General features: G+C 33.5%; 1 protein-coding gene across 8 annotated transcripts in view; it reads right to left on the reverse strand.

Moving 5' to 3' along the window:
* The window catches only part of LUC7L2 (LUC7 like 2, pre-mRNA splicing factor), a 51,992-nt gene that overhangs the window by 20,289 nt on the left and 17,979 nt on the right, over nt 1-13,724 (reverse strand). For 7 of the 8 annotated variants that reach the window (XM_015244233.3, XM_006210024.3, XM_006210025.3 and 4 more), the window contains one exon: nt 2,066-2,164. In XM_015244233.3, coding sequence (XP_015099719.1) covers nt 2,066-2,164 — 99 coding nt within the window. Of the gene's footprint in view, nt 1-2,065; nt 2,165-4,520; nt 4,638-13,724 lie in introns of those variants that run through there. The other variant, XM_072964364.1, reaches the window with a different exon arrangement.

Raw genomic sequence — 13,724 nt, forward strand, 5'->3', positions numbered from 1 at the left:
CTAAATATACAGATAACTTTTAATTGTTTTACTGTTTTTCAAATTTTTTAAAGAAAATGTCATAATCAGGGAAACTTGCCCTTTTCTCAAACCAACGAGAATCTTAGTAGTATCTACATTGCAAAAATCCAGTTCAATATTTATATAAATGACATTTATCAGGCATATATTAATACATCTGTAATAATAGTTCATTTAAAAGTAAACTTCTAAGATTTATTCCCAAACTAAGCAACTTAGACTTCTATATTTTAATTAAAGCTAAATTTAAAACACAAATGTTCAATGGTAGAGTGAGTGCCGAGCATACATGAGGTCCTGGGTTCAATCCTCAGTACCTCCATTAAAAGATAAACTTTAAAAACCTAATTACCTCCCCCACAAAATAAAACAAACAAAAGAATTATTTAAAAATTATTTTAAAAAACCACAAATGTTAAAGCTTTTATCTGTAATGGCAAAGAAATAGCTATTTAACTCTTTCATAATTTAAATTTTATCTTTAAACATCACAAGAGAAATCTATTGAAACTTCCTTTTGGGAAAAGATGAACTAATTCAATAAATAGTATTGGGTCAACTAAGTAGTCTTCTGGAAAAAGAAAGAGAGATCCTTAGACCAGAATAAATTTAAGTTGAATCATATATTTAAATGTGTAAAACGAAGCCACAGAAATACCAGAAGAAACCATGGGAGAAAACTTTGATCACATCAGAAAAGGAAAGTCTTTTGAATTAATCCAACAGATTTTTAAAAGATTAATACACAAGACAACTATAAAAATATTTTGCAAGGCTCACAACTACCAAAAGAGAAACAGAAAAAAAATTGCAATGTATTAGCTGAAAAAAGGGACTAATTTTCATAATATGTAGAGTCAGTACAAATCAATTAGAAAAATACAGACATCCAAGATAGGCAAATAGCAAATGTACACTGACACTTATATTCCACATTTCATCTATCAAAGCTGCAAAGAAATCTTGACAACAAACTATGTGGCATATGGGAAAGAGATCATTTCATACATACTAGTGGGAATATAAATTGATAATTCTCACTGAAAGCAACCTGGCAAAATTGCTCTTTGACTGAGTTATTCTATTTGTAGAAACTTACTTCGTGGACACTCAATATATAAAAACAAAGCATTATTATACCGTGACAGAAAAAGACTGAAAACAACATGAAGACCCATATGCCTACATCTAGGTGGTGATAAATTTCCACTGTATTTTATGCTCAGTATATATTAAATCACAACCCAATTACTTCAGAGTCTTTCCTCAAATGCTCCAGTGCCATGTTAAACTCTGTTTACATGGATAACTGCATTTGCATTAGCAGAAATTCTTGGAAGTTCAGGGAAGTAGGTGGGGGAGGGGCCTATTTACCACTTTACCTCCGAAACCAAATAAAGTGTCTATTATCTTATTGAAAAAAACTTATCATAAGATTTGTGCTCATTAGTATGTTTTATCTAATGCTGACTGGTATGTCTTCTATAAATAAAGTTTCCTTATTTCCATACCAACAATTCTCATGTTTGTATAAACAATATAAAGTCAAGAGTTTGAGCCCTTTAGATACGTAAGTGGTATCTTCTATTTCCTCTAATCTCTCTTCTACTAGTTTTACATAAAAAACAACATTGCCGTTAATATTCTCCCCCTCTATATATGTATTTACAAATATAAAAATAAATATTAATGTAAAAATCCAGTAGATTATTAAAGGGCTTTATATACACTAGAAATTAGTTGTTTACATTTGCTTACATTGGTATTTCCTTAAGCACCACTAACTTATTGGGAAGAATACGCTTAATTTTCAGAAGAACATATGAATTACATGACTCTCACATATTTTCTTAAAATACTCATTTTAAGATTTTTAAAAAAATACTGTTGGTCAAGAAAGCACATAATCTCACTTAATTTAGTATTACCCTTCATATAACCACAAAAAAGATCATCTGCTAACAGCCTTTTCTCATTATGAGACATTAATCCATATTCAAAATGTTTTACAGATAATCGAACCCATTAAAGCAAAATCACATACATCAAGTTCAAAGAAAAAATCCTGTTCTTTGGATGCAATTTCATAATCTGCTCTTAAAGCCAGGTCATGAACTTTCAGACATTCTCCAAGATCCATTCTCTGGGGGGGGAAAAAAAACATATTATTAAAACAGAAAATACATTTTTCAAAAACTCATTAACAGCCATAGTTCTCTTTAAAATAAGTCATTCAGATGATTCTTTATTTCTGGACTTTCAAATTACAAAATTTCGTAGACAAGTATAAAACCTGGTGCCAGAAAAAACGCGCATGAATTCTGTCTACTAACAGATGGGAACCATGACCACCTTTGCACTAAAGAACAAATGGACAAAGAAAAAGACTGTCAGAATCTGAAAAAAGCTTCCAGCTTCTATCTCAAAACATATTTCACTTGGCCCTTTAATACAGAAAAGATAAAGTTAACAGTTATTTAAAATAAAACTAAGAATGTGTAAATCACACTACTGATTTATACAGTTAGTATTCTCTGAACATTCTAATTTTCAAATAAAGCTGGAGTCCTTAAACAAGACTGGTAATCTTATATGGATTCCAGACAAGACTCCAAATGAACTTGCAAAGAGATAGTTTATTAAAACCCAATATGATGTCACAAAAGTAAGTGTCTAACCCCACTTATGATAAGCATGTGTCAGGGAAATAAAATAAATACATAGTAGGTATTTATTTCAATAAGGAATGTGGTAGGATCCTTCTACTTGGAATTCCAATTAGATATTATTTACCCAACTAGAGGTTTTTCTCCTGAGACAAAAATTTCTAAAACTCTGTCCATTTTTACATGTATCTGGGCAACTGATGAGATCTTTCACAAAATCCATTTGGAAGCATACTGAATACAAAAAAATGGGCTAGATGTAAAGTTAATTACAGATGTCATTAAAAATGATCAAAGTAAAGCAGAGATTTTCCAATTGGAGGCATGCTAGCCCATCACTGGAATGTCTCAGAATCTCTGAAGGTTGGTGAAAGGAAATACAGTAATTCAAAAAAGTATCATAAACATTCCTTTTGTTTTTGTTACAGAAACTATACATAAAATAAAACTACAGAACACTGCAGCAGTAAAGTCAGCTGATAACTGAGTATCTAATTTGTGCCAGGCACCATACTAGGGACATGGCACTAACTGGCAAAGAAATGGTCTCTGACCTTATGGAGCTGACACTCTAGAAGAGGGGGAACAAATAATAAAGCAAAATTGTGTCTCTGAACAAAGTGATCTAATAAAATAGTAACACTTCCATTACTATGGGAGGCTACTTGGGATGAAGCAGTCAGAGAAGACCCTTCTGAAGAAGGTATGTTTAAACCGAATCTAAAAAGTGAGAAGCAGCACACTAATCTTGGGAAAAGTCAAGAAAAAAGTGCTCTGGTTTTATAGAAGATTTAGAAAGCAGATCTTCAAAAAAAAAAAAGTCAGCATTACTCAATCAGAGGGAAGTTTCTAGCAGGAAGGAAGAGGACTAGCGTATATCTACAGCACATAGATCTGGGCCTTAGCTTTGTATATACTATCTAGAAATGACTTTGCCTATTTAACGTCTTTGCTAACCACTTAGACATGTATAACAACAAAGCACATGACCATCAGTTCTATACAATATCCCAAGCTAAAAAGGATAGTGAATTCACTGGATTAAGGTTCAAAAATATTGACAGAGTAGTAAAAATTTAATGTAAAGAAATAAATGTGAAGTCCTATAATTATATTTAGAAAGTGAAATTTACAAATAACTAGGTATGAGTTAAAAAATCAAACAAACTGAAAAACTAGTCAAGGGTAAGGGTTACAGTGTGGAATGACTGAGATCAATTTATGTGATGTAAAACTAACTTACAGAATACAGTATGAGCAAAATGGTAAAACTTACTGAAAGCCGGTTTCAAAAGCAAATCCCTTTCCAAACAAAAAAACCCCCACATTCTGTGTGCTAACACATTTCAAAAGGATATGAATAAATTAGACAAAATGTCTCGAAACAAAACTATACAAAAAAGCTACAGAACAGATGTAATTAGCTGGAGAAGAATCAAGACGTGAAAAGTCATCAATCAACTGAAGAACTTTTTAATATGAAGCAGAAATAGATTTTATTATGGCCCCAAAGAACTCCAGCGAGTCAGAATTTAGCCCTTTCAATATAAGAAAATACTTTCTAATGATCAGCTTTCCACAGATGGAATAAGCTTCCTCAGGAGTGAGTGAGTTTCTAGGTAACTGAGAGTTTCAAATACAGTTTCAACAACCATTTTTCCAGAGTACTGAGGAAACAATTTGACCATCAGGTAGCTTTTATTCTTTTTTCTGAGATTTTATGACTATCTAAAGAAAAAAAAAAGTTTCTCAGTAAAACTGTATTACCTCAGTTCTTAATTACATAAAGTAACCAATGGGCAAATATAAATACACAAATGTTCTCCAAGATACCTTCTGGGAAACAATAAGGTATAGACGTCACCATTATAAAATTCCTCATCACACTGATGGCCTGAAGTGCCACTGAATTGCTGAGGATGCTGAGATTTTTCCAGGTAGGCCCCACTGCTTACTCTCACTCATTAGTCTATGGATTAACAAACCAAGGAGTTTTCCAGTGGTAAGAAACAGCACACCTGAAACTTTCAATAGACATGTGGAAATTTAAAGCTGCTCATTAAGCAACATTTATCAAGAAAAAGCTGTAGAAAAATATTTACTACTCTTTAATAGAAAACATGCAGGAAAACAAGATAGAAATCAAAGACGTTAACGGCAAAAGAATGTTGTTACCCCCTTTACCACATCAGCCAGTCGATTTCTTAATATTTTAACATTAATCACTCCAACAGTCCTATTAGCATGTTTCCACAGCTGTGGTTTTTCATGCTATGCTTATTTCATAAAATGTTAAGACGTCATAGTTGGAAATGCCTTTCATTCAGTGCAGTTTTCAATCTGAACCTGGGGAGCTTTTAAATAATACTGATGGAAGCTTCTGTAAATAGGCCCAAACCCTACCCTCCAAAAACTGAACTGTAAAAGCTCCCAGAAGTTTTTAATGTACACTGTTGTGAACCACCCACTGGTCTAGTTTTATTCCCATTCCACAGAGGAACTGAAGCCCAGAAAGACTGATTTCTTCAGGGTACTTACTAGAAAATCTGTTTAGACTAGTCTTAACACCCGTCCCACTCTATCATGCTAGTTTTGATTATTTCAGTACTAACTTATCTTTTAACATTTTTAGTTGGCAGTCATCCCCGATAACATCTAAAAAAGCTCTGCACGCAGCAGATACTCAAAGCAGCTGTCTACTGCCTTTCTTTCAGTTATCTCCCTTATTTTTATCCTCAAACCTTGCCTGTGTTTAAACCTAAACATCTCGTCCACCCATACTATTCTTTGGCAGGAATTCCAGGCTTTCCCCTACTCTATCTTTAAATTTACACCACACAACCAACTAAAAGAAGAAAATCAACTATGTGGGTCAAGAACAAAATGAACACCAAAAAAGACCCAATTATATCATTGCAGTTGGGGTGGAGTTCTGGTGAGAAGAGCTGGGGGAATACATGGCTTGAGGCAGATTTGTAGAAGGGGAATTGTGAGCTCCACAAGGACAAGGATTTCTTTGTTTTATCTACTATGTACCTGTGCCTGTATATAACTATACAGGAGTATTTAATAAATTTTGTTTAATGACCCAAACCAGGAAAAGAGGGCACAGAAGAACATCTGGCATGGAGGCCCCGGGCTTAACAAGCAAGGGTGGTCAAGATGCACCCCAAGACAAAACTGGGCTGAGCTCTGGAGGGGGACGTTTTAGCCTCTCCTTGGATTATCTCCTTTGCTTGAACTCTTTTCCTTCGTAAGTGTATTGAACTATTCTCTGTCTTTCCTCTTCTTCAAAAGGTAGACTAACTTGGGCTTTCACTGTTCTGGGCTGTCAGCTCCTGCAGCATTACAGTCTTGCACAGTTCACCAACATAGATTTGGGGGCCAAAGACATAGGAGGAAGACCCCACCCCCACCCCTGCCACCACAGCCTCAGTGCTTATTTCTATCAGGACAGTAGGTGTGGCAAGGCTAGATTTTCAGAATTCTCAACACTAGTCATCTATTTTCTTGTCCATAACATCATGACTAAGCACTTATTCTGGCATCGGGTCATGCACAGGAGGTGTATTTAAAATAAAAAATAAACAGCCCAAAATAAACCAATTACCTGTCACTGTAAAAGTGAGTGAAGGGAAAGTACACTCATATTAATGCTGTGACCCTAGTCATCTAGTTAAAAAGCTACCAGAGGGAACCACACCTTGACCAAGCACGAACCAACCCTCAAAAGCCAAATCAAACCTGACTTCATCACTGATGGTGCAATAGTGCTTTGAAAACTAAGCACACAGATATTTGCTGCTGCTGCTTCTCTTCTGAAATAACTGAGCTTCAAACTGAACAAAGTAAAATGTATGGTTATTTAACTTAAAGAAACTATTTGTGATGAAAGCCACTGGCAGAGTTTTCAATTTTTAAATTTAACAAGTAATTTACTTCACAATTAAATTCTTTCTATAAATTTTAATTTAACAGATATCTAAATTCTTAGACTGAAAATGGAAAAAAATGCTTATTTTTAATTCAATAAACTCAGTTCTACATTTTGTCCTCTCCATCCTAAATCCAGTTCCTCTGTGAAGTCTTGACCAAATAACTGTATCTGATCTTGGTAACAGAATTCTTTTATAATCTCACAGCATTTTATATTGTTTTACCCATTTAACAAATGTACATACAAGGATCTCACTGCCACACTGTACACCCAAAACAAAAACTACTAACATATTAATAGTCACTGGATAAAAAATTTAGGGAACAGTCATATTGTGAAATATTACACAGGCATTTAAAAAATGTAGACAATATGGAAACTTCTTCAAAACAAGCGAGAAAAATTCAAATACACCATTTGTTAAAACAGACACACAGGTATGCACACAAACTTGAAAATGCACAGAAAGGAGGGTAAAAGATGTACATTCAATTGTTAACAGGGTTTAGTTCTGGGAATGAAGATGATGAACTATGGGAAATATTCATGTTTTGTGCTTTTTCCTCTTATATTTGAAGATAATATTGCCTAATATAAAGTAAGACAGACTGAACACTAACCAACTCAGAAAACAGCCCTTTACCTCTTATTACCATTTAACACAGAAATTCACTGAATGTCTCGGAACTTCTCATTTCTCAAGTACTTCATGGATTAAATTACAGACTGACTAGATTGTGGAAGATTGTGGATATGAGTCAACGCATGCAGAATCTACCCTGAAGGCAGAGAAGAATGCTCCACTACTTGGACAGAAATACATGACAAAATCTGTTTTAGAAGCATTAACACCACACTACTGGATGCACTGACATTCTTGCCAGACAGCAAGGAATGTAAGAATAGATAGCAATACTGGTAAAGTACTAAAAGGAATATATACCAGCTGGAGAAAAAGTGAAACAAAACCATGACAGCGGGGCAGAGAACACAGGAAATACAAACCCCTAGCCCAGCATTTGAACTGTTCCATATACTATTCCCATGCCAATGCTATTCTCCAAAATACAAATCACCTACACTTTGATCTTCATTTCTTACATCTTCACCTTCTTCCTCCTCACATTTGTAACATCTCTTTTTGTCATCCATTGTCAATGCTTGCTTCAAGATCCAGCTCAAGAACAAGAGAAAATCTACGATATTATTGAAAAAGCCTTGAAATAACAAAATGAGGATATAAATTTCAGTTATGCCACTACTGTCTTACAATAAAACTTAAGGTTTTTCTTTCCTAATTCCAGTCCTGACACTCAAAACTAACAAGCCAAACATGAGTGGTGGGTGAAGAGGAATGGGGCATACTGTGCATGCAGAAAGTAGTTCTTGCTTTTCTGTCACTTTCCAACTTTTAACTGCTCATTGTCACTTGTGGAATGTCCTACCCTCCAGTTCACTTTTTCCTGAGTTGATAAAGATAAATAAAGCTCTTTACCTTTTATTTTTGAAGAATATAGCAGGAAATACCTTCTTATCCATTTCTCATCCTAGATACACAAAGACATCTAGACAAAACTAAAACAAAAGGCCTTGCCCCATAAAGACTATGCTATCTAACTGAGGGAAGAAAGGACATATATAAACAAGACAAAACAAGTACATATTCGGCAGTATGGACAGCAGGTGATACACTAGGGTTCAGAACAATTGTGTATGGTAAGCCAGTCAGGATTTAAATTTGTAGAGAAAGGGTATTCCAGGCAGAGAAAAGGAGACAGGCAAAAATAAGAAGCATGCTGGGTAAGGAAAGTAGTGAGACAATAATGAATATTTCAATCTGGTCAAAACAAATGGACCAAACTGATTTATTCATTCATTCATTAAAGGAAGAGATAGACTAGGCTAAGGATTTTAAATTTTTGACCATATGTATAACAGGGAAACACCAAGTTTCTGTGTGGAGGCAATTTCACACAAGAATGACTGGCTTCTTTTCTTTACATTTAGATCTCTCCAAATGTCATTTCATCAAAAGTTTTTTCCAATCACTCTGTTAGAGTAGCCCCTTGCCCCTGTCTCAGACCTAACCATGAATTTCTGTCATAGCACTTAAATCATTCTGGAAATCACATTCTTTCTTCTCATATTTGATTTTGAAAGAACATTAGGATGTAAGCTCCCATTACTAAAACAGAAACCCCTGTCCACTTCTGTATTTCCAGCACTGCGCACAGCACAGAGTAGGTCCTCAATAAGTATTTGTCAAGTGACTAGATGAATGAATGCTGATCTTAGCAATCAGCAGCACACCCAGAGACATGAAAACATAAATCACTTCCTGAAAGGGAATTTTTTGTTAACTTTTACTGTGAATTCTCTTTACTTTTTCCACTTAGCCCTCATTAATCTGATACCTCTTCCTTGCCATTTTCTATTTCTTCCTCTGCTTAATTCCAATATTACCTAAATTTCACTACTCTAAATACTATAATAAAGCCAAAGGTGGGGGGAACACACAAAAATCTATCTGATTATAGCTTACATTATCCAAGTACATCAATATATGCCTATATTTTTTTGGCCCTGTAGACCAAAAAACTCTAAGGGATAATATGTATTCAAGATATTTTATTCAATACAGGTCAGAATAAAACACCAAATGTTATTAAAAGTTCCCTTAATGAGTAACTATCATCAAATTAGAAAAGATTATACTAAGCCATTTGGTCTTGACACTTGCACATCAAGATAGAATTCATCACATTACAAAAGAAATTTCCTGTGGTAATACATGACTTTGCTTGATGTTTGTGGTTAATCAATCACCTATACAATAAAAATACTTATTTCAAGTTTTCATTTATTACCATGTGTTTGCTCTGTGTTCATTGTCCACCTCTTTCAAACGATGCATTTATAACTCCATCCTCACTTTTTCAATGAATAAACTCAGAGACCACACTAGTTTCTTCAGACTTGTTAAAATGCAGTTTATAAAACTGCATTATCTCTAAAAAAAAAGATCTAAAGAGTTCAGGGAATGCTAAGAGGATGATTCCTGGTTCACAGGTAATAAGCATTTAACAAATGTGACAGTGAAATATGCTGACCAAGTACCAGGCTATGAAAAACAATCTGTTTCAACAATAACTTCCAGACCTCATTCTGTTTTGCTTGGGAATAACCGGTCTTTGCTACTTTAAAGTGTTTCAAGATTTGCTTCAAAAAACAAACAAAAGGATAGAGAGGACGTAATTAATTATACATGAAACAAGTGGAAAGTACATACTGAAGTTGGCGTATGGGTAAATGAAGTTCATTACACAATTCTCCATTTTTATTTATAGTTGAAATTTTCTATTAAAGAAGTTTAAAAAGATCTTTCTGCAAATTGATTCAATAATATTGTAGAATAAAAAAATCAGTTTGTATTCGACATACAAGGACTGGACATTAGCACAACAATTCATCATATTTACATGCATGTACACTTATATTTAACCATTTCACCAAGTCATAGACAAATAAAATATCTGACCAACCTCAACTAGTAACAGACTACACTAGAACAAGATTCTCTAGGTCACATTAGTCTTCGGGTCACCTTAAAAAAAAAATCACTTCCATAAGCCTGAAGTATATTAAGTTATTTTTAAGTATATAAAACGAATGCATGATTATTCAGAATAACAGAAAAAGGTTATTTCCCAAGGGCATAAGTACCCCAAGTTGAATAGCTCAGGGTATTCATGTGCCAATCTGCCAACAATGCTCCAAATTATATTCAGGATTGGGTTTTTAAAGTTTAACCATAGAACTCTAACTATTCACTGGGAAGCTTTTAGTGTGCCTCTGTTCTCCTATACACCAAGTGTGTTTCTGATTTAGGCATTCTCTAGAATGGCTTCTTAAAGGAATGCATATTTCTATAAGAAACTGAGAATAAAATACAAACAGCAAATCTGACATAATACACTTCAAAAGCCAGATCTGGTAAAATTTGGGTTATCTGACATTTGGCAAATTGAGAAGCTCTAGAAATTGGCTGTCATTGAAATAAAAAAAAAAATCCAAGCCAATAATCTGGACTAATGTTAAAACACTTGTTAAAAAATGCCTAGGTAGTGGGGAAAGGGGAATAGCTCAGTGGTAGAGCGCGTGCTTAGCATGCACGAAGTCCTGGATTCAATCCCCAGTACCTCCATTAAAAATAATAAATTTTTAAAAAATGCCTAAGTAGCCCAAAACATACCCTTTCTGGATATGAGATTATGGGTTTAAAGTATCTAAAGTATCTACAGACTAATTTTTTCACATCTGCATGTGAAACCACTTTTGTCATGTTTTGATAAGTAACTCAAAATCAAGATTCTCTCCAGCTCCTTATTTCTTAAAAGGTAACATTTTCCCCACAGTCATTAATTTCTGAAACTCAAAGTTAGTTTTTGAAACATTTATTTCGCATGGATCAAATTTTAACACAATGGAGGGACACTGTTCTAGATGCTGAGGACAATGTCCCTGCCCTCACTATGAAACTTACATTAAGTGAGTGGTTGAGAAAATTTTGTACAGATTTAGTTCTTATCACTTATTCTGCTTCTCTAAACTTTCATGGCTCCTTTGAATATAAACTGTCAAAGAGACTTTAAAGTTCAGGTTTGTATGTATCCAAGGAAGTGATTTTAACCAGGCCTTAAAAGAGAGAAGCAATAAAGGAGTTTCAATTAATAAAAACTGCATTTTGGATAAAACACAGAACCTATTGGGACCACCATAAAACAACTAAGTCAGAATTTCATTTCAAAAAGGCAGATAAAAATTTTACTTTATCCTTGTCCCTAAGTATTTCTCAAGATCAGCTCTTCTTAAATTCTATTTCTGAGCAGCAGAATTTCTTTTTAAGACTGGCCTGTACCCAAGTTCTCAGTGCATGAGATGTCTCTAAGGACATTTCAGAAACATCTGAAAGTCACTGCACTAGGTAACTGTGTTATCTAAAAAACTAACAACACAATAAAAAACAGTTAAAAAAGCATTCAGATGTAAGTAACTCTAAGATTCCTGGGTGGTAAAATATACTGTGATTCTTGTGAGACATCTGACAAGAACAATTTCTGAGCCTTAATTTTTCCATATATATAAAATGATGATCTTATGCTAGAAGACATGATGGCCTGTCAACACTAAAATTACACTATGATGAAGACTATAATAAAATTAGTAGTGGCCATTTCTGAATTTAGGATAGACACATTATGAGAGTATACATTTACATGTCTACAGAGCTTAATTTCAAGCTTATGTAACCATGTGCTTTAGATTTAATGCCATCTTTAAATTATTACTATCACATACCTTTTCCCCAGATCACTAGGAACTAGATGGAAAGTGTTTTTTAATGCACTTCAATACTTATGAAGTATTGAGTGTGTGTGTGTGTGTGTGTCGGGAGTGGGCATGTTGACAACTCTGCTTAGGCTTTTTTTTTTTCATAGTAGCATTTATTCCTTTCCAACAAAAGCTGTACCTACCACTGATGAATTCTCAATCCACATTATGTCAACAAGAATATCTTGGTGTCCTTGACCATGACTCAGGAAATGATTATTTAAGGTTATTAAAATCAATGTTTGATTTATTAAAGTTACAAATTTAAAAAGTTGTTTCTTCCTAAGCTTTTAACTTCACTGTAACTCAAACTATTAATTTATAAATCTGATAAAATTTAATAATTACTTTTAAGAGGTTTTTGATTACTATTTAGTCTCATTTATAATTTTAGTTAAATATTTCAATTGTCTGGTTGGCAAAACTTCCTAAGTATCCACATAACTCCTGGATCTAGAAAATTAAGTATGTCCATATATTTATATTGAATCTCAGGTTATTTTAAAAGTAAAAATGCTTTTTATAACCTTAACTTTGTCTTATGCCTTTCAGCTTAAAATTGCAAACATAAATCAATGAAACTTTTTATATAATCATAAGAATCATTTGTAAAATATTAAACATGCCAAACTTCTTAAAGCAGTAAAACATAAAACAGTAAAATAAACCAATGACAAACAGCTTATTCCCTAACCTACCATGAAAATATTAACATTGTAATTTTGGTTTGCTTCATCATCTTAAGATGTTTTTTTTTTTAAATTGATATATAGTTGATTGACAATGTTGTGTTAGTTTCAGGTAAACAGCAAACTGATTCAGTTATATATACATATATATTTATTCTTTTTCAGATTCTTTTTCATTACAGGTTACTATAAGATACTGAGTATAGTTTCCTGTGCTACACAGTAGGCCCTTGTTGATTACCTATTTTATATATAGTAGTGTGTATATGAAAATCCCAACCAAGCGTAGGCTTTTTGTTTTGCCTAAATCTGAAAGGGGATGCTGTCTATTGTCTGCATGGTGAATAGAAGATGGAAAAAACTAAATGTACCAAAGGAGGAAAAGAGCGGGACTAAAACAAAAAATTCTCAATGACTAGGAAAATAATCCAAGCCTTTGAAATACAGTAATTTCCTAATTATAAAAATATTCATGCTTCTTATAAAAATCATAATTCAAAGATATATATACACATACATACAATTATCTCGATTCTCTGTTCTACATTTTACCTCCTCTAATTGATTAGTTTAAGTTAGTTATACCAGAATACCAGACTAATGAAAGGTAAAATGTTACAGAGGCAATTTTATCAAACTGAATTCCAAAAATATTCCATACTAATTGTAAGTTATGAGTATATTTTTAGAAATCATACTTTTCATCTCCAAGTGCTTGTTATAAAGTTTAACCTCTTTATAATTAAAAAAAAAAAAGCCAGAGAATATATTTCTGTGTATTCTTCTGCTAAATAATCTAGATGATGAGTCATATTCTGCTGGAAGTGGCAGCCCTGAGGAACAAGGTCTGGAAAATTAAAGGGCAACCTTTAGTTATATGATGAAGAAAAAGCATTATAAAATCAGCAATTCAGTTCTTTTCATCCTTGATCTCTCACACACACAAAAAGCACCTTCAACATAAAGAGGTGTGAACTATTAGATTCTGCACCAGAAAAGCATTTGTTTTACAGAGACTGG

The sequence above is a fragment of the Vicugna pacos genome, chromosome 7 (assembly GCF_048564905.1).
Source record: "Vicugna pacos chromosome 7, VicPac4, whole genome shotgun sequence".
NCBI lineage: Eukaryota > Metazoa > Chordata > Mammalia > Artiodactyla > Camelidae > Vicugna > Vicugna pacos.